At 41.6% G+C, this 21,499-nt stretch overlaps 1 protein-coding gene across 1 annotated transcript; it reads right to left on the bottom strand.

Moving 5' to 3' along the window:
• Positions 1–799: 799 nt before the first annotated feature.
• On the bottom strand, positions 800–21,190 carry col28a1b (collagen, type XXVIII, alpha 1b). Its single transcript, XM_069688016.1, has 35 exons — positions 21,067–21,190; positions 20,357–20,499; positions 18,661–19,226; positions 17,002–17,022; positions 16,852–16,911; positions 16,654–16,707; positions 16,517–16,561; positions 16,413–16,439; positions 16,276–16,320; positions 16,152–16,196; positions 14,161–14,214; positions 12,199–12,267; positions 11,860–11,928; positions 11,502–11,570; positions 11,099–11,167; positions 10,942–11,010; positions 10,338–10,406; positions 9,470–9,538; positions 8,811–8,882; positions 8,634–8,702; positions 8,381–8,452; positions 7,928–7,996; positions 7,783–7,851; positions 7,632–7,700; positions 7,470–7,538; positions 7,032–7,100; positions 6,871–6,939; positions 6,476–6,544; positions 5,834–5,914; positions 5,652–5,687; positions 5,439–5,475; positions 4,732–5,286; positions 3,570–3,754; positions 2,357–2,648; positions 800–1,348 (listed from the first exon to the last, which is right to left on the bottom strand). The coding sequence occupies exons 2-35, from the start codon at positions 20,496–20,498 to the stop codon at positions 1,179–1,181; spliced, it is 3,594 nt and encodes a 1,197-aa protein (XP_069544117.1). The 5' UTR covers position 20,499; positions 21,067–21,190; the 3' UTR covers positions 800–1,178.
• Positions 21,191–21,499: the final 309 nt, after the last annotated feature.

Genomic DNA, 21,499 nt, shown 5'->3' with positions numbered 1-21,499 from the left:
TGTAGTTATATGAGTTGGCCACAAGAGAGCTCTGTTGTCTACGAGTTTAATCCTTGGATTTTGTTCATTTTGTTTTGACAGCTTTTTTGGGGGGGTTCTTGTCAAAATACACTCGATGTTGTGTTCGATCTTCTTATCAACATCACTTCTTGTAATAATGAATCAATACTGAGCAATTCACTATTGAGTGAGATAAATATAATTATATTATTATGAAATGTTTGGCTCCAGTCAACATCAAAGGCATTAATCACATTTAAACCACATCCCGCTTCAAGTAATTATTTGAACCTAAACTGTGTTTTTTGTGCCTGAATCAAATCAGATTTTAACCACAACATTGTCACACCAACAGTGATTGTACCAGATTTGGAAAGCACAGAGAAATGCCGGCCTGATCTCTCAGAAATACATGAAATGACCTCAACCTCTATTGCGTGGCACGTGACATGAAACATTAGCTGCTGCCCCACCACATAATGTTGTCGTCAGAGGTCAGTTATTTCTGAGATAATTTTGAAACATAACTCTTAACCTTTCATGAAGCTCTTAAATTATATTTACAGAAGAAAAACTGTTATATATTTTTACATACAATTACCAAATACAGCCAGAACAATTTTTCTTCGTGTCAAAAACTTACCTTATGTTATTTAGCAGGTGCATTCGCCCACAGTCCCACTACGCTTTTGTATTGAATGAAGGCATTTACCTCCAGTGCATGTAATTAAAAAGTATGTTTATTTGCTTTGTTTTTCCATAATGACATTACACAGTATTAAAAAACATAAAAATCAGAGGCAAAAAATACATCAATGCATTATACAAAAGTGTTTTTCTGAATAGAAAAGTTTGCGGTTATAAACTTTGTTTTATTTTTAATAGAACTGCTCAACAGTGTGTAAGTAACATTATAGAATTATTGTATCTCCATTAGCTTGACTTAGTTCACACAATACAAAAATCCCCAACAGAAAAAAGACCTAATCTACAAGAATTTAAAACCTAAAACCCGATCGCAGTGTCATTTGGTTTAACGATGCTTCTCTAACATTTGCCGCTCTTTTGTTCTATCTGTGTCAAAGTAGCTACGAGACAAATAGGAAGGCGCTGAATGTGAAGTGAACTTTGTGGCTACAGTCACATGTGAACTAAGAACAACATGTTTTGTGACATGTTTAGAGTTTGGCGCAGGTTTCTCTGCAGCTCTTCTCAGTCTCGAACTGGTTGCTGTTTCCTCGACAGCCTCCGAACCAGAACTGAGCGCAAGAATTAGCCGTGGCGTCGTAGTACCACTTCACCACGTAGTCCCGACACGGTCCTGGATCCAGAATCTGGCTGCAGCGCTCTGCAGGAAAACAGCAAAACACGACTGGTGTCAAAGATAACACCACTAAGAACGTACCGCTTGGCCAGCAGCTGCCATTGTAGTTATTAGAATTCATCTTGAGGGAACGTGAATGTGTTTATGGCATTTTATGCAATCCATCCAATAGTTGATAAGGCGCTTCTCTAAAAACACAAAATGTGAATGTCATGGTGGAGCGAGAGGAAAGAAGTCAGAGGATCAATTATGTCATTCATCCTCTGAGGGCCATGCATGCTAGGGTTAGGGTTAACCTTAACTCAAACCCAAAATATGAGGCGTTAATTAGCAAGTGTCAATCATATTCTCATTCGAATCTTAGTAAAACATTAAACAATTTGTTGTTGTTTAAACCATAATAATTCAGATGAAAATGTATAAATGTTGGACTCAGCATTTTTACTTCAGCGCATGTGTCTTAATGTTTACACCAAGCGGCAACCAGCAGCGACGTCACCAATTGGTTTGTGAACGGACATTATGAAGCCTCAAGTTCAGATTTTGTCCGGCACCATTTTGCTAGTTCGGAGCAGTTTAGAGCAGGAAGTGACCATATTTGGGCGAGCTGGGGGATCTGATTGGAAACCCGGCGATACTACATCCCGCCCAATAGCCGTAACCTGACTACACCACAGGCCTGTCAATCAAACAGACACACCCCACAAAAACATGGCTTTTTGAGGCTTATTTAATAATTAATGACGTGATTCATTTCAAATGAACTGGCAGAAAACTAATAAGAAGGAGCGACTTTAGCTAACAACACCGAGATAACTTGTGGAGAAATTTTATTGACTGCTGGAGGCTTTTTGGAGCCGACCTCTAGTGGCACCCGGTGGTATCGCAGCTTAAGGCACTTCCACATCGACCTGATATTTCAGAGCCGGAAGCTACGTCCACTTTTAGATACAGTCTACAATTTAACCCACCAATTTTTTCATTTTTCTGAAATTTTATAATTTTATAATTTTCTGCAGATTTAGCAGTTACCTGAGTTGTCGGTGCCAGAGGGCAGCAGCGAAGGAGTCGGTGGAGTCGGTGGTGGAGTCTTCTCCTCAGGCGGGGCCTTCAGAGTGGGACCAGCTGGCCCCATGGCTCCAGTCATCACCGTGCGGCGAGTGGGGTTGTTCATCTCAAACTGTGGGAGGAACTCTGTTACCGGTCTGAAGGGCTCCCTGTCAAAGAACGGGAACCTCTGAATTTCTGAGGCAGTTCTGTCGTCCGTCTTGGGCCTCTGTGGAGTGACATTTTCCCCGTTGGGGGGCGATGCCGGAGGGCCTGGCTGTAACAGAGGAGCAAAGGCTTGTATCTAGTTCACTTCATCAAGGTGACACCAGAGCGAGCTCTATTCGCTGGGCGATGTCTCTGGGATGTGGTGGAAAGCAGCAACAACATGTGACATCTGTCCACACTTTAAAAACATCACTTAATTGTTTAGTTGTAACAACTGAAGCTAATAATCAATTAACAAATTAGTTGCAAAATTATGATTTTTCTGTTGATCAATAATCAGATCAATCGGACTTATTGCCTCAATTTTAGTTTGAACCACTTGTTGGACAACAAAAACATTCTGGGGAAGTTGGAAAGGCATTTCTCACTGTTTACAGAATTTACCAACCAAACAATTCATTGATAAACCTAGAAAATGATTAATGATAAATGAATCCGTAAAGAAAATTAGCATTAGCTGTAGCCTGTGCAAAATGGTTAATAACTATCTCAATTCATGACAATCCTGATTTCATTTTACTATATCAATAATTAAAGATACCATATATGAGTACAATGACCACAGGGGCTATTTGTGTACTTTACTTTGTAATACTTAAAATAGTCCTCAATATACTTACAGTACATACTTTAACTTCAATAGCATGTCGATCCCAGGAATTTTACTTTTAACAGAGTATGTTTACAGTGTGGTAAGCGTTTAATTGATCCAATAGGTGTTGGAGCGTTTCACTCAAATCTAAAAATGTCATCTTCAGAGAAGGGTGATCAACAACGTTTTTCTAATCCATCATCCTCCAAATGTTGTGCCAATGGATCTAGTAAATGTTAAGATGTTTCAAATTGATAAATGGGAAATTGATCCAGTGGTGGCTCAAGAAGGAAAAGGTTAGAGGATTGCTGAGTTCATTAGAGTGACTTGGTTATTGACAGAAGGTCAAAATTGTAAAAATGTTTTTGGTCCTCTCACCACCATCTGAACTCTCCTGAAATCTCCCGTGAAGGTGGGCGTGTCCGTGTCCGTCCTGTACGGCGGTTCTCGAACGTTGCTGGAGACCTCCGGGATTCCCGGAGAAAGTCCGGAGCTCGGGACGGTGCTGAACAAACGCCTCTCTCCGTCTTCACAGATATGACTCAGCAGTTTTCTCTCCAGAGCTGCAAAACCGGAAAACCACAACAGTCGATATACAGTTTTATACCGTCTGTGAAGATGCTCAGACCTGGCCGACTGAATCAAACAGACACGCCCACTAAATCCCAGCTTTTTGAATCTTATTTTATAATTAATAACAGGATTATTTTAGGATGGACGGCCAGAACACTAATCTGGAAGAATAACTTTAACCAATGACATACAGAAAACTTGTGGAGAAACTTTATTTGACTGAGAATTTTATGAGAGAAGTTGAATGGCAGTCTATGGGAACCTCTAGCTGGTATTGCAGTTTAACGCACCTCCGCATTGGCCTCATTTTTCGGAACCAGAAGCTACATCTTAAAAAATATGTACTGTTGCATGTGGTATATTGACAATCGGGGCATACTACGTCATCATAAAAATGCGTCTTGAACTTCAATCCTCTTGGTCGTATCTTTCGCGATCCGTAGCGCAACGTTTGTAGTAAAAGAAAAAAGGATGCGATATGGAACGAGTAGGCTTCCTATTATTGCCTCTTCTTCTCCTTCTTCCTTTTGCGGGAGGCACATCAGCGCCACCAACTGTCTCGGCGCTTCAGTAGATGTGACGTATCTTCTGCTGCGCAAAGGATTGTGGGTCAGAACAGCTCGAGTAGCGTGCTGGCCTGCAGACTGCAAAATACGACCGGATGTAGTCGGACAACCTGGTACTTTTGTCAAACTACGTTTAACGTAGCATGTATTGGGACGTACTAAATATGTTTTTGGCATACTAAATAGTATGGTAGTGTGGATACTGGAACGCAGGGTAAGAGTTAAATTCCTTAAAATGGTTCTTGGGTAAATGTACTTGGTTACCTTCCAACCCTGTACAACGAACTGGGTTTCCATTACTTCAGAAAATCTACAGAACTCCAATACTTTGCACACAAGAAAGCCACAATAAGAAACCCTAAACAAGCTGCCTGAATACCACCAGGTGATGAAACAGTCACCTGGAAGTGTTTTGAAGTCGTCGATGAGGAATACGTGGTCGCTGTCGGGATCGGAGGCCGTGAGGTGAAGCTCCTTCTTGAACTCTTTGTACAGTGGATCGCTTTCGTTCACCACCCCGATCACGAACATCTCGACGTTGCTTCCATGAGCTTCGGCGACCGCGCTCTCCAGACTGACCGAGTCCCTCTTGTCGGCCTGCCCATCCGTGATGATGATGGCCACCTTCCTCACGCCTGCCCGCGCCGCCTTGAAAACCTGGTTGGCCTGCTGGATTGCACTGCCCGTAAACGTACCCTCGCCCAGGTAGATCATGGAGCGGACCGCGGATTTGATCTCGTCCCGGGTGGCTTCCTGTCCCAGGCTCACCACCACCGCGTTGTTGTGGCTGTAGAGGACCACGCCGACCCGCGTGGTTTCCCGGCTGACCGAGGCACGGTCGATCAGGGCATTCACAAAGTCTTTGATCACGTTGAAGTTTTCGGGGCCGACGCTCTCCGAGCTGTCGATCACAAAGACGAGGTCCAGCGGTGTTTGGCGGCATGCCACCCCACAACCTGGTGAGACAGAGCAGAGACACAACCAGGGTGGGGGTCAGCCGAACTTTAGAAACACCAGTGGGGAACTTTATTCAAGGAAAACAAAGACTCCAACATAACTTTAATGGAAAACTTCAGAATTACTGACCCTCCTCTGACGGATTACTTACTGCATATGGTTCTCACTATTTTGATGATTTCATCTCTCTGGGAAAGACAGAGCAACATTTCAGAGGTTTTTATTTTATTTTAATCTGCTAATATTTTTCTTATCAATAACATTATCCATTATTTGTACAAAACTTTTTGGGGGATTTTTTCTTGGCAGAAAATGTTTGTGATTAAGTTGATTTAGCATTATTTTATTGAATGTTGATACTTACGGTAAGTCCAGGTTCTCCCTTCTGTCCATCTCTGCCCTGTCATTTGAAACAAGTCGTTATTTCAGCGCTGTAGACATGCTGTCAGATTTACTTGAGATTGTGTTGGGTTGTTATTAATCAACAAGACATTCTGCAGCAAAAAGTGAACAAAAAGTAATTTGTTTGACAGCAAAATCTGGTACCAAAGCTCCGACGGCTCCAGGCTCCCCGAGTTCCCCACTGTCTCCCTTTCTGCCTTTCTCTCCTCTGAAGCCTCGGTCCCCCTGCAGGAGGAAAGAAACGATCATTTCTTAAGCCTGTGTGGGGCTGCGAAAGCAAGGAGCATCCTGCTACCATTAAAAGAGCCCCTGCAGACATGCACAGACTGCAGCTGCAATTGAAAAACAAACCACTTTAGTGAGGATGTGATGTGAAGATATCAGATCTTTTGTATCCCTTAAACACAAACCAGTTTACTGATGTCACGTTTCTCAGTAGTTATACAGTCATCGCCATAGAGGCCTTACGTTTTTTGGGTTCGTTCATCTGTACACACAACAGCTCTTGAGGGATTCTCTTTAAATTTGGCACAAACGTTCACTTGGACTCAAGGATGAACTGAAAAGATTTTACTGATCAAAGGTCACTGTGACGTCACGCTGCTCCCATTTTTGTGAGAACGCGATATCTCAGAAAGTCTGGAAAACAATGAAAGTTAACGGCCACTTGACTGGTTGGCTGAAGCCTACGACCACGAGGCGGTAATTCCAGTTTAAGCCTTGAATTTTTAGCTTCATCATTTTGATCGTTTAGCAATTATTACTCAGTTGCATAGACAACATCACCTTGTCCCCTTGCAGACCTTGTCCCGGAGGACCTCTGGGGCCGGGGATCCCCTGAAATCCCGGCTCCCCCTGGAAGAATTCAGCACATTTATTGTTAGGTTATAAAACAAGATGGAGCAAATAGAACAACATCTCCGTGCCTGTTGTTTTTTTGTATAACCACTGTGCAAACAATGTGCTCTGATTTTATTATCGAGTACAGCAGCAGAGAATAGGAAAAAAAAAACTTCCACAAACATGTTTGAGCTTTTCTGAAAGGCGAAAAGTGATAATAAAGAAACCAGATGATAATATGAAGGAATATCATCGATTATCATTGATTAGTGAGCAACTTGAGGGCACAATAGTTATTCGTAAACAGCATAATAAACTCAGATGTCAGGTGATAGCGGTACCTTTTGTCCTTGTATGCCCTCTCCAGGTAACCCGTGTATACCAGGTGGTCCCATTTGGCCGACCGAACCCTACAAGATATCAACGGAAATTTCAAACCCTTTCACCGGCACTATATTAAAAGTAGCACAAAACAATGATTGTTTACAACAGAACTGATTACCTTGGTACCAATTAAACCAATTCCTGGTGGACCGGCAGGTCCAGGGGGGCCAGCCAAGCCTCTGTCGCCCTGAAAATATAAAACTGTTTTTAAATTGTTAAAACATTTTTAGATACTTGTTATTTTCTTAATAAATATTTAAAAAAGCACAATAAAGATAAGGAATAAAACAGCAAAACAAAGTGTAAATCAATCTGTGGAGTTCAATCAAATCCTCATTATCCATTATTGTCATATGATATATTTGGGGTTTTATTTTATTCTCACAAGGAAGGGCAGGTTTTGGAGAAATATTTGTAAAAAAAAATAAAATTTTAGAATAATAATTATTGTTAATAAAATCAGCAGAAAAATTACAGAAACTTCTTCAACAGATATAAATAATATTGCTGTTTCATTGATGACATTCTTCTTGTTTTGTCCCTGAGAAACCGTTACCTTTGGTCCAGGTAAACCAATGCCATCTGGTCCAGTCTCTCCTAGGAGACCAGGAGGCCCCGGAAGTCCCTAAGACACAGTTTTTAAACATGACACACAGAGCTGAGTGTGATAGGAGTTGTGAAATGACAAAGAAAGCCATGATATACATTTAATACTCACTGGAGGGCCGGAGAAACCTTCCCCTTTGAGTCCAGATGGTCCAGCAGGCCCTGCTGGCCCTCTGTCACCCTACAAAACCAAAACTTACTTAATTACTTACTTACTTACTTTAAAGAGGGATCGTTGAAGAGTAAACTTGAACTGGACTCACCTTCGGTCCGGTTAAACCTTTCCCTGGCTCTCCCACAGCTCCGGCTGGACCTGGCAGACCCAGTTCTCCCTGACAAACACCAGCAGTGGATATATTGCTGGTGGTAAAAGTTACAATGACTTTAGTTGGCAAGACATGGGCTTACCTTGGCACCATGCATGCCCCTCCCTGGAGGTCCAGTTGGTCCTGGTGAACCCAAATTCCCTGGTTCCCCCTGAAAGAAAAGAAAACACTGATCAGACAACAATGGGGGACTTTAGTCAATTGAGGTTCTATTTGAACAATATAAGCGTATGCTCCGACACGAATATCGCAAGTCCAATTACATTTTTGCCAGTTCAACAGCGGATCATCTGGGAGCAAAGTAAGGCACATGGTTTGAAGGGCTTGTTTCTAGTTTCTTAATGAATCATAGATTTATTTTGGGGTAAAATGAAGAAAACCATTCTGAGTGTCATCTCCCATTTCCTTTGAAAACCTATAATTTCTACGGGACTTAACATTTTCTGAACCACTTAATTGTTAAAGAGCAGAACGTCATTTGAAATTCGCACAATTGTGTAAAAATGTGAAATGTCTCTGCCATGCATATACATACCTTTGTTCCCATTGGCCCAACAGGACCTACTGCACCTGGCTGGCCTCGGCTCCCCCTGTCCCCTCTGTTTCCCTGCCACAACATCACAAAACTGCTCTCTGAACAATCTCCAGAATCAAATGTGAGTTAGGCTTTAAGGTAATCACTTCTCAGGAAATCATATAGGGATGATGGGATCTTAAAACTCACATAATACAGTGTATTAATCATTTTCTTTTTCATATATATATATATATACTCCATCAACGGTTACCTTCTCTCCAGGGACACCTTTACCAGGAGTCCCATCAGGTCCCCTGTGCCCCGGTAACCCGAGGTCACCCTGCCGTCATTTGAGAAGAAGTCAATGAAGGAGAGAGAGGACAGATGGACTGGTAAGAAGTATTTCAAATCAATTTTAACAAAATGAAACTGGACTCGGTGGAGTTACCTTTTGTCCCGGGGCTCCATCCTCTCCTGGCAGACCGGGAAAACCTGCCAACCCCTCGGCTCCAGGGTCACCCTGAGAGAGGTAAATGACACGCAAGAGCATCGGACGGGTGCTGATTTAGAATTAAAAACAACATTGAACAAAAGCATGAAAGTAATATTGTAATTAAAACTGTGACAGTGATATGCGGTCCCTCGCACCTTCGCCCATCGGGGAGTCAGCATGACGGGGGTGGACGCGGCCATGGAGGTGAATACTTAAATTTCCACGAGGGCTGATTTTTCTGCAAAGTTTCATCAGCTTTTGAGCATATTAAAGCTGCCAAAAAGGCATTTTATTTGCCAGAACTATAATAATAATTGCTTGAATTATAAAACGCGGTCCGAGGGCCATAATTAGCCGTGTATCCAAAAGTCACCTGAGAGGTGCATTTCCAATGGATGGACTTTCTCCAAGAAGTAGGAACCATTTAATATTTTTGTATACAAGAGTGAATCAAAAAGTTCCCAGACTGCACCTGTCGAGCGCAAATGGTGACATGCACAGAGTCCAGAGAAGCTATGACCTTGATGAGTAGTTACTCCGAGTTACATCCAACCTGTTCCTTTAAAGTTAAACACTGCAGGGTGAGTGTGGGCGAGTAGTACAGCTCTACTTACTTTGGGTCCCGGTTCTCCCACACCTTTGTCACCTGGCAGGCCAATCTCACCTGGGAGGCCCTGATTCCCCTGAAGGTAACATACACACAGTCAGTCGGGCTGATGCAGACATTGACAAATAAAAAGTAGAAAATAAATTTAAATGGCACGATTTGCCTTGTTTTTTTTTTTTTTTTTTTTCATTTTTTAACAAAACTTTTTTTTTAAAAAACTAACAATTGTTGTTTTCAACCCTGAATGTCCAAAATCCATTTGCTTCCACTGACGGTATAAATCTTTAAAAGCAAGTCACAACTATATTATGTGGTAAAGCCTTTTTTTTTAGCAAACATTACTCTAACTGGTGTCAATTGTACTTGTCACTATTTTCTGTTGTGGATTGATAAATGTTTGTTGTGGTAGTGATATTATTAGGGACATTAGGGAACTTGTGTCTAACGAGGACAATCAAAGGAGGCAATTTGAAATGAAAATCAACTTTTTCACACAAAGTGGGCTGTAGTGGTCAGCTGTGATTTCAAACCAGAAGTAGTCAAAATCGCCTTGTCGTACAGAGAATCTTCAGGTATCCTCAGAAAGGGTAAGTTCTGCTGTTTATTTTGATATGCGGTACGTTGTGAAACGGTCAGGACTAAGAGTAATTCAATCAAGAGTAGCAGGTGTGGAGATTGACGCAGAGCTGTACGCGGAGTGTAACAATGATTGAATTTGATGCAAATTTAAAGTAGAGTTTTACTGCAACTCTTCGTCACACAGACAAGATACTGACGTCGTTGGAAAGCTCAAATTCTGCAGTTTCATATGAGATGTGCTGCACCTGTACATATAGGGGTTTTAAGGGTCGATGGACTTCTCTTTACTATCTCACCTTAGGTCCCGTTATTCCAACACCCGGGGCTCCTCTGGGTCCTGCAGGTCCAACTGGGCCCTGATCCCCCTAAGAGAAAGAAGATTAAGTTAAAAGTGCCTTAAACTGCAATACCACCGAGTGCGACTAGAGGTTGGCTTTAAAAAGCACCGGTTTCCATAGACTCTCATTCAACTTCTCTCATGTAATTATCAGTCAATGAAAATTTTTCCACAAATTCCCTGTATGTCATTCGCTAAATTTACTCGTCCAGATTAGTTTTCTGGCGGTCCATCTGAAAATAATCCTGTTATTAATTACAGAATAAACTTTAAGACGCCGTGTTTTGGGGGAAGTGTCTGTTTGATTGACAGGCCTGTGGTGCAGTCAGGTTACGGCTATCGGTGGGCGGGACGTAGTAACTTCCTGCTCCAAATCGCTCAGAACTAGCAGGATGGCGCCGGCCAAATTCCGAACTCGAGGCTTCGTAACGGCCGTTCACAAACCAACGGATGATGTCACTGCTGGTTGCTGCTTGCATCATACAGGTGTCCAATGGTGTGTGTGTGTGTGTTGTTAAGAGTGCCACTCCTTCCAGTGTCCGGATCATTAATGCAGTTCTTACCTTTTCTCCTTGAAGTCCTAAACCAGGAGCCCCAACTGGACCACCAATCCCAGGCGGCCCATGATTGCCCTGAGAGAAGAAATACCTTGATGAAAGACCCATGTACCATCAGACATGGACGTGAAATTTTCCTCAGGTTGAGCAAACGTTTAGTCACCTTGTCACCTTTGACCCCAACACCAGGAAGTCCACGATTGCCCCTTGGACCATCATATCCCCGATCACCCTAAAACAAAGAAAGGTAATTCTAATATGAACCTGTCCAACTTTCAAATGTCATGTTTTTAAATGTTAAATTTCTGGTTTTACACGTATGCTTCTTATTTTTATAAATCAGTCAGTTCTGCTTTGCATAATGAAAAACCCAAATTGTCATGGTCAATTATTTACCTGCAGGCAAAACAAAGCCCACTCATACCTGATCGGTCGACAGACTACAAACTAAAACCAGAACACTTCCAGTACCCAAATCTTCTACCATTCACCACATATTCTGCACTCGTGTGCTGAAATCTGTTTATAAGGAATGACGTTTTTAACCACCCAAAGACCTTCCTCACCTTCGGTCCTGGAAACCCTTCTCCAGGAGGTCCAGTGTTTCCTTGTGTTCCAGGTGCTCCTTGGGATCCCTGGAACAAACGCAACTTTTGATAAAAAAATCCATGTGAAATTTGTGCCGGATGACATTGACCCAGTGGCAGCAGGGGTCGCAAAACTTTGAATTCCCATGAGAACCCTGGAAACAGATGTCAGTAACGGTACGCTGACAACGTTGTAATGCGTTGTAAAACCACATGGAGGTGAAGGAAAATAAATATCATACTGTATATCTGCTGCTTAGGAAGAATGTGTTTCAGTTGGCAGTAAGGGCGTATTTGTACATAATAATGGAGTCACGCTGGTTATCCTTATACTCACTGGTAGTCCTGGTTCTCCAACCCCCACACGACCAGTGGGACCCTGTCTGCCCTGAATGCCCTTTTCACCCTGTAAGCAGTACACAACTTTCTTATTAAACCATCTTTATTGTTGCCAGAAATGCTTTAAAAATACTCATCAACTCTTGACGAGTCCGTCAGATGGTCGCTGCAGAAAAAAGCACTAAAGTTTTGTTATTTATTTGCTAATTTGATTCAACAAAACCTCTCAGCAATGAAAGTGAAAAATATTGTTTAGGCACGAGTTTGATTCAATTAAGATTATATGACTGTACAGGATGTTGTTTTCTTTACGGTAATGATGAAATAAATGTGTCACCTTGGTTCCTGGGAATCCGATACCAAAGTCTCCCGGGGGTCCAGATGCACCGTCGGGCCCTCGGTCTCCCTGTGACCAGAAAAACAAGTTCAGAGGTTTGTGTTGAAGGTGATGGCAGCTCAACACGTCAACAGAAATTACAGAAATTTGGTGACCGTTCAGTAAAGGTGCCATCTCATCCCAGTCGATCATCGTCAAGGGTTGTGGTCGGGAGATTTTCAGATTCTAAATACAACCCAGTCGGGCCGAAGAGCAGAAAATTATAATGGAGATGATTCTTATATGTGGTTACAAATATGTATGCATGTTTTGCTATCTTGTTTGTGGCATTTTAAGTTCAGTGATATCTGATTAAAAAACAAAAAAACAAAACACTATGCTTCTCTTTGATATAATTAAGTTTCAGCCCTTTATGACTTTTTAGAAATGTAGAACTGCACTTTACTTCCTTTGTAAAACTTCTAGATTAATATGTCGACTTTTTGTGAATGTGCTATAAATCCTATGAAATTTCATCTGGATAAAGACATCTTTGTTAAAAAACTGCAGGGCAGCATCTTATTAGCCTCAGTCACATATTTTAAAGGTCATTTCTATGTTGCCTTTTTTTTTTTTAAACTGATACGTGACAAAACAGACATTGTGAGGGAAAGTGTATCGGAAACAGTGCATGTGAATGATGGTGTGTCACCAACAAGTCCTCCAACACATACAACCACACAGATATATTCTTCCCACCCTTAAATACGACTCGCAGTGTTTCCTAAATTAGCCCGAATGGTTATGTTAAACCATAAAAACCACTTGTTTAGGAAAAGGTTAATGGTTTGAGTTAAAACATACACTGTAAATAAAAGTGTTCGTAGCTTCCACGTCTGAAAAATAAGGCCGATGCGGTAGTGTCTTAAACTGCAGTACCATCGGGTGCCACTAGATGTCGGCTCCAAAAAGCTTCCAGCTCCATAGACTCCCATTCAATTTGTCTCGTAAAATTCTAAGTCAATAAAATGCCTACATGAGTTATCTCGTGTTTCTTGCCGTCCATCTGAAAATAATCCCGTCATTATAAAAAAATAAACTTAAAAAAGCTGTGTTTTGGGGGGCATGTCTATTCGATTGACAGGCCTGAGTTCCAATCAGATCAAGTCAGATCCAACGCTCTCTCTCCCCTCAGCTTGCCCAAATATGGTCTCTTCCTGCTCCAAACCACTCGGGACTAGCAAAATGGCGCCGGTCAAATTCTGAACTCGAGGCTTCATAACAGCTGTTCACAAACCAACGGGTGACGCCACTGGGTTGGGTTAACTTCAAATGTGCTCTGCATTAAAGTTATTACTTCTTTACAGTTATGCAACTTTCGTAACTGCGACACCTGTGCGGTCGGTACACCAGATTGTCTTTATTTTTACGCCCACTAGAGGCCGCTTCACTTTAAAAACGTATAACTTTATTCCCATAATGTTGTTCCTTTTTTTCTCATAAACATAGTATATCATTCTCATAAGATTACTACTTTTGAAAATTGAAATTTTGACTTTGTTCTCAGAACAAGACAAATTTATTTGGTCTTTCTCAGTAAATATTATGACTTTCTCCTCGAAATAAATCCTAAAACTCCGGCTTCAAGTGAGACCAAAGCTGCTTAAGCTTGCTAGCTCGATATTGTGGGATGCAAGGGGTTGAAAATAAATACACAAAACTTATATAATGATATAGTTTCAGGGCTTTTAGGTTGCATTTGTATTGCTGTCTGCCACAGTGTCTTGTTTGAACACAGCCACTGGGGGGCATCAGAGTAGTCCAAAATTTTCAGAATTCAGTACATGGAGTGACATCAACTACATGTGATGAGATTTTTTTGTCGTGCTTGTAATTGACTAAACTAACTGTTGTTGCTGGAAACTAGCAAAGTACAAATTATCAGACATGTTAAATGCATCTTGATCTATTTCAGAAACCTACTTTATCTCCCGCCGGGCCCTCGGGACCGATGTCTCCTGGTGGTCCCATCGCCCCCTGCGAAACAAATGAACATCCCTTTTATGCAACATACAAATATTCTTAAATTTGATCTATTTTAGGATCTGCTGGTGTTGCACAACCATCTGCGACTATTCACAAAAAAAAAGAAAAAAAAAAGAAATTGGAGCCCAGCAGCACATACCAATCACGTATGATTATAAAGGAAGCTCCCATGATGTATGATCAATCTGCAGGTCAAAGTCAACCCACCACCACTGAATGAAAAATACGGATTAACATCAACATTCATGGCTTTCATGCCCGAAAAATAATACGGTTATACTGACACTGTGCCAGAAGCAGAGAGGAGGAAGAGTGGTGCTGGGCGGCCAAGTCCCTGCACTAATCCCACCACACAAAGTCTGTTCCTGCAAAAGAATAATATCCTGCAAGCCTGGATTCACAGCTTTGGATAGCCACATTAGTATCAGGATTACCCATAATCCAATATTCACATTCCATTAGTGCAGAGACGAATAAAAGACAGATTCCACTTTCATTTTTCATATTGTAGGGAGAGCGGACTGTCTGATGTCGATGTATCGTGTGGTCTGTGTAGCAATATGGATGTATGGCAGTGCACTGTATATCCAGGGGTATGACGGATGAGAGGTGGAAGTGACAGAAATTCAAATATGACAAAACCAAAATCATAAAATGTCTCCTGAATTGAAAAACTGGTCTGGATTTAAATGCCAAATGGTAATTTGCTTTCATCAATCTCCGGTCCTGGGCCTTTCTGTGCGGAGTTTGCATGTTCTCCCTGTGCTTGCGTGGGTTCTCTCCGGGTTCTCCGGCTTCCTCCCATCATCCAAAAACATGCACCTCAGGTCAGGTTACCTGGCGCCGCGCTAGTGGCAGCCTGCTGCAGCATCTCCCCCCTGAGAGCCCCCCCTGAGAGCCCCCCTGCTGTAGGGAAGAAATTTCCCCTCGGGGATTAATAAAGTGTATAAAATAAAAAAAAATAAAAAAAATAAAGTAGTACAAAAAAAAAAAAAACAGTCTTTGAAGGTTTATCGAAGTTTAGTTATGATATTTGGTACTAATCTAAGACACTTTAAAGTCTACAGCTTTGTTAGCATCTTTGTGAGGCTGTACTGAGACACAGAGGTGATATGAGCGAAATGCTAACAATGACAAATCTAAAAAATGACAAATTCGTCCTGGTGATGATGGTAGAAAAAAAAAAAAAAAAGGCAAGGGTTTACCAAAAGTTATCAGACCACATTTCAGGACAATCCATCAAACAGTTGTTGCAACATTTCACTTAAAACCACAAAAGTCCAAAGTTCCCCAAGTCGCTAGAATTCATCCTCTAGTAATCACGCAACCTTGGTATCACGGGAAAGCGTGTAATACACACGTAAGTCCACTAAACAATAACGTGTCGGTGTCACGTTTTGAATAGCCGATGCACGAAAAGTAAGGTGCTGAGGTTTGGACACAAAAATCACACGGTCATGGTTTGGAAAAGGTCGCAGTTTGGGTTTAAAGTAAGTAATTTTATCTTCGTATGTTATGTACGTCGTGTAAGTTACTTAACCTACGTTGGGGAGTTGACTATGTTATGTTTTGTACGCAATTTACTTAAGTCACTTAAAAGAAATTCACTTTGACTTTTGCTTTCTCTTTAACAGCCATCATCCTTGTTAGACAAGCGTGTACTTTTCACGGCTATGCGAGGCAAAAGTCCTCTAGAGGACTGATGGGTGTATTACAAGCTTTGGTGCGATACCAGGCCAAACTATGAATGTCTTTCAGGTCTCTGTCATCATGTAGATGTCGAGATGTTTGACAAAGTAAAAAATTATCACTCACTCAGGAAAGACGTACGAAACTTCAATTTGGGGGATTTTAAAATGATCAAACCGAGATTCATAACTGCCACTGTTCAATTACGAAAAGACAACTGGGACAGCTGACCCCTCTACCTCTTTTCCTTTTGGTCCTTGTGGTCCTGGAGTTCCCTCAGGTCCCTGCAAAATTACACGTAAGTTATTACAAAGATAAAATCGGCGGTATTGTTTGAAATACTTAAGTAAATATTGGCCGCACCGTGTCACCCTTTTCCCCAGGTGTGCCACAATCTCCACTTTCCCCCTGCAAGACCAATCACACCTTTAGACCCTGCGGTGATTTCTGAATGAAATGAATGAGAATAAAGCAGGTGATAGCAGCTTAAAGTCACTCACCTTGTTGCCCTTATAACCTGGACGGCCCTGTAAAAGTTTTAAAATCTGTGTTTTATCCAATGACGACCATGTTACTTGTGCAAAAATATGGAAAAAATGTTTACCTCCGGACCGTCACTTCCTGGTCGACCATTCAAGCCAGGCTCCCCCTTTTTAAAAAGAGTTCAATTTACAATGAGCTGCATAGAATTAGAGAACTAAAACATTTAAAATAAATAATAATCTCTGTGTCGTGTTTTACCCTCGATCCTTTTGATCCCAGTGGCCCTCTGAAGCCCAGGTCTCCTTTTCTACCCTGGAAATAGTAAAAGTGTAAAGATGAAGAAATACAGATCAGCTCCTACCGAATGTTTATCCTAAAATGCAGAAAAATTTGGCTTCATGTTTGAAACTCATCCGTTACGACGACGACGGTGTGTTCTTTATTCTGAAAACTCACAGGACTTCCTGGAGGGCCTCGCTCTCCTCTTTCACACAAACACACTTGGGCCTGTGGACACTGACGAAGAGAACAATAAAAATTGAGTGCAACTGTTTCCGATAGTTAATAAGTGAGGTAAAAATGCTTAATTTGCGTGTAAAAACTTACCCCTTCAAATGCAACTGCATGCTGGATGCAAAACATAGAGACAGAAAATGTCAGTTACAGGTTCAGTACAGTGTTGATCACTGACAGTCGAGATCAATAAATATCTGGTCAGGGCCTGATTAACCTCTAACTTTGTTGTTGGACCTCTTTTAACTCACACTATACTATAATGTATCAAAGCCAAGCAACACTCTAGAGCTGAAACGATTGGTAAGCAGTAAATACATTGGCAGCAAAATTTATATTAGAGGAATAATTTAAGTTTCACCAAAAATAACCCGGTACCAGATTCTCACTGTGAATATTGACTAGTTTCCCATTTTCTAAGATCACAAATGCAATATTTTGTTTTTGTTTTATTGTTGATGAGACTTAAAACACAATCTAAGTGTGTTCACTTTGGCTTCACAGAATAATTATGGACCTTTTAAACATGAAATAGTGTATTTCTTTTAAAAGAAAATAGTTAGCAGATGCTCTGATGATTACAAATAATTGTTGATTACAGCCTTACAGCCTTTCTGTGATGAACAATATAACCTTCAGATAATAATTACTTAAAGACGCACCAAACAATATAAACAATCTGATTGACGACAAGTTTACAAAAATGCTAAAACAGAATATAAACTGTAATAACTCAAGTTTTTTTTATTAATTTGACAAGACGGAGGCCACAAGATGGAGGACGAAACTTTTTCGTAAACGTATAAATTAATCGGATTACATAGACCCAGATTAGGCTTTTGGGGCAGCTGTGGTGTTGGTACCAACTGAGCAAAGCCCACCAGTAATCGAGCTCTGTGTTTGTTACAACCTTAGTTCCTGCTAGAGATCGACTTCTATCGTCTTTTGTGCGAATTTCAAATTTGAGTGAATAATATCACACATCTTTGGAAAGCAGAACAAGCCCCGCCAGTCTCTCAGACAGACGCTGACCTCCTGCAGATATATTTGACATTTCTGTGTGGTGTGGAAAATGCAAAGCAGGCGGGGAAAGCACCCCAATGCAGACACAACTCTGTGACTTCAGACTTTGAACCCGTTGTGAGGACAGAGTGTGCAGAAACCACATGGAACCCCCAAGAATTGGCACGATTTCATCCCAACCAGAAACAACAGCTTATCATTTTCACACCTTTAACCAAACAAAATGGAGAAAATGAGTCACTACAGTTGGCTTTATCACTTTAGACGGAATAATGAAGTATCTGCTAGACTGTCTGCACGAAGGAGGTCAAATACTGTGGCATTTATCGATCATTTCATCAAAAGCCAGTGGGCAGTCAAGATAAACAGTAGAGAAATGCTTTTTCGATTTATGTTTTGTTTTTTTGTTTTTTATCTGCGAAACTAAAGTTTGATTTGTGCTGCATTTCTATCGTTCTTTCATTTAAATATATATAAATACACTAACTGCGACACAATAAGGCGAGGCGCTGATGTTTTTTGTGTCAGCGCAGGTTCGACCTTTCCCGGTTGCGCCGACTGTCACTTGCAGCTTGGTAACTCGTATCAATATGACGCTCGTATTAGCGTCTGCACAGCCACTCTGAAGGGCGGACCAACCAGCGACTAGTGTCTGTGGTTGACCGTGTTTGCCCCGCCCCTCCTTCACTGTGATTGGACGGCTGATGTCACCTGAGCTCATCCCCTTACCATCTCTTTGAGCAGCTTCTCCTCCAGTTGAGAGTCCAGAAGACTTTGGACAAACTGCTGAGCCGGCGTGCTGGCGATGGCCCGCAGCTTGGCGTTATTCAGACTCTGCTGGGCGATATCCGACAACCCTACGGCGAAGAACTTTATGCCATGACCTTTGGCCTCCGCAGTGGCCGCTAACACGTCAGGGTTGCGGGGATGATCGACTCCGTCGGTCATCAGCACTGCGACCCGGACGCTGTCCACCGGCGTCTCCTGCACCAGCAGCTGGGAGGCGTTGGTGATGGCGTAGGTGGTGTAGGTGCCGTGGCCAATGTAGTTCATGGCGCTGACCTGACCGTGGAACGAGTCCAAGTCTTTCCAGGCTGAGAATCTCTGCTCTACGGACACGGAGCTGCTGTACTGAAGCGCGGCCATCCGCACCCTCAGCGTCCAGCCAGAAACCTGCAGCATGGCGAGGCGGGTGGTGAAGCTCAACACGAAGGCCTTCTGCTTCTCAAACAGGAATATTTTTGCGCTCTCAGAGCTGTCGAGGATGAAGGCCACCTCCAGTGAACACGTCAGACCTGTCGGAGAGTGATGTCGGAAAAACTCAAGTTAGAGAAAGATCTCAGCTCCATCACAAGTCACAGCATGTCATATCATTTTAAGAGTGCTATTTAAAGAGTGTTGTCCATATAGACCAGTTTACATCCTATTTATCAAACAAAACTTTCACTGTAGTTTCGCTGCCTCTTCTGTGACCCCTCTGACCTGTGGTGTTCCCCAAGGCTTCATCCTTGGCCCATTGCTGCTCTGTATATATATATATGTAGATAGATAGATATAGATATATCTACATGTCCCATTAAAAATCCGTGAACTAGGAATTTTTCACTGTTCCATGACATTTAATAAACTCATTACTTAATTGATATTGATATTAATTGAAAAAATATCAATCGATTAACGACTACTGAAAATAAGAAAAATAATTGCAACCTTAGCATGCATTGCTATCTACTTTGTCGTTTTTGTTACCAACACTGGGCGGAGCCAAAGCCTAACATTTTCAAATTGGGGTGGCTTTAAACACACTGAACTCCTTCACTTCACTTGAATGGCCATTGGACCAGAATTAGTGGAGTTTGTTTTCAGTGCTGCGTTGGGAAAGAAATGTGCAGTAACCACATCAGGATCACAATAAAAAAAAAAAAAGCAACTTTAACTGGTAAACTCCACGACACTACCGCCCTTAAGTCAGCGAGACTAACCAGATTTATTTAGGTTAGGTTTGGGATTATTATTATCATTTCAGCATCATTCCCATTCTGTATGATGTATCTGGTTGGTTATAATTGCGAGCTAGAATGGGGAAATGATGGAGATAAGTTGAAAACACAACTATACATTGTTATTGTTATTGTTCAAATGTAAGATCACCATGGGCCCACCATGACCTGGATGTACTGGATTTCGGGGGATAAATTACGGGAATAAAAAAAAAAAAAAAAAAGCAGAACTGAATATAAAACAAAACAGACACAGCACGGATCACTTCAGAACTTCTCAGGTTTGTTTTCGTGAACAACATGGACCTTGAAGTTTGATGACTCAGCTACTCCACTGGCCTGATTGTTTTACCTCTGCTACACCCACTGGGATCCACCGACTGACCTCCACCACCAACATGTGGAGACCTCATATACAGAATTACCATTTCCGCCGTCGTCGTGCAGCCTGTAGTTGTTCCTGCGTCCCGTCTTTCTTCTCTGGCCGGTGGCCTCGTGCACCAGAGCCAACAGCAGAAGGCAGAGCCCCACTCCTCTGCTCAGGTTTCCCTTCTGCAACATTTCCATCCTAAAGCAGTGAAAGCAAGTCGGACAGCACGTCACGAGAAAAACAATGAAACGCATCAAGATACACTACATGCAGAGCACAAAATATTCTGTCGTTTTCATACGATCTTTCCTGTTTTTTTCATGTTACTATCATGCACCCGGCTCACCACACCCAAACATGGCTGAGGGATCTGTGTAAATGTACTTTCACAGTTCACATAGAAATGATAATATCGTTACTTGCTTAAATGATACTGTTCCTACTACCCATAATGCACTTTTATAAAAATCCTTACAGTATTTAAGGCCCAAAAATAATAATGCAGAATAATTTGTGCAAACACTAATTTGTCTAAACAAAATTCAAATCCTGCAACCTTTGAAGAAAACTAATGAAACTGAGTTCATGCACAACATATCTAACCTCTCCCTCATGATCTGTCTAAGCCACAGTACACGCATTAAAGTTGTCATTCAAACTGCAACATGAAGCCACAAGTAAGTAAATGAGGAGCATGCAAAAAAAAAAAAAAAAGGAAATCCAAATGCAAAGAGTTTTTTTTTTTTTTTTTTTTTTTTTTTTTACCTAGAATCTTATTTAGCTGCAGCCGGTGCTTGTAGTCCAGTGAGCTGTGGCTGTTTGGGAGGCATTTCAGTGTGGAATCGGGTCCCAGAGACAAACTGAGGAGCATGAAGATGAGCTGATGTGTTGTGTGTGTAGCCTGGAGGCTCTGGGGCCGCTCCAACACTTCCCGCGCTGCTCCAATTCAGCTCCTGATGACTGAGCAGAAGGATCTTCCTCATCTCTCCCCCCTTCACGGACTAAATTAATATTATTGGAATATTGGAGTAGCCACATATACATCAATAAAATACAATTGTTAAACGTTACCACTGGTTAAACATAAGAAATCCAAGACTTTATATCAACATAAAAAAAAAAATATGTTTAATGTTTTGATTGTTGCCAATGGAGATTGTTTGGATGCTGAGAGTAAAAGTCCCAACTGAGATGTTAT

Source organism: Brachyistius frenatus, unplaced genomic scaffold (assembly GCF_029030835.1).
Source record: "Brachyistius frenatus isolate BFR_SWC_R1_liver_20210118 unplaced genomic scaffold, ASM2903083v1 Contig_515, whole genome shotgun sequence".
Classification (NCBI taxonomy): Eukaryota; Metazoa; Chordata; class Actinopteri; family Embiotocidae; genus Brachyistius; species Brachyistius frenatus.
This window is presented reverse-complemented; position numbering and strand designations above follow the sequence as displayed.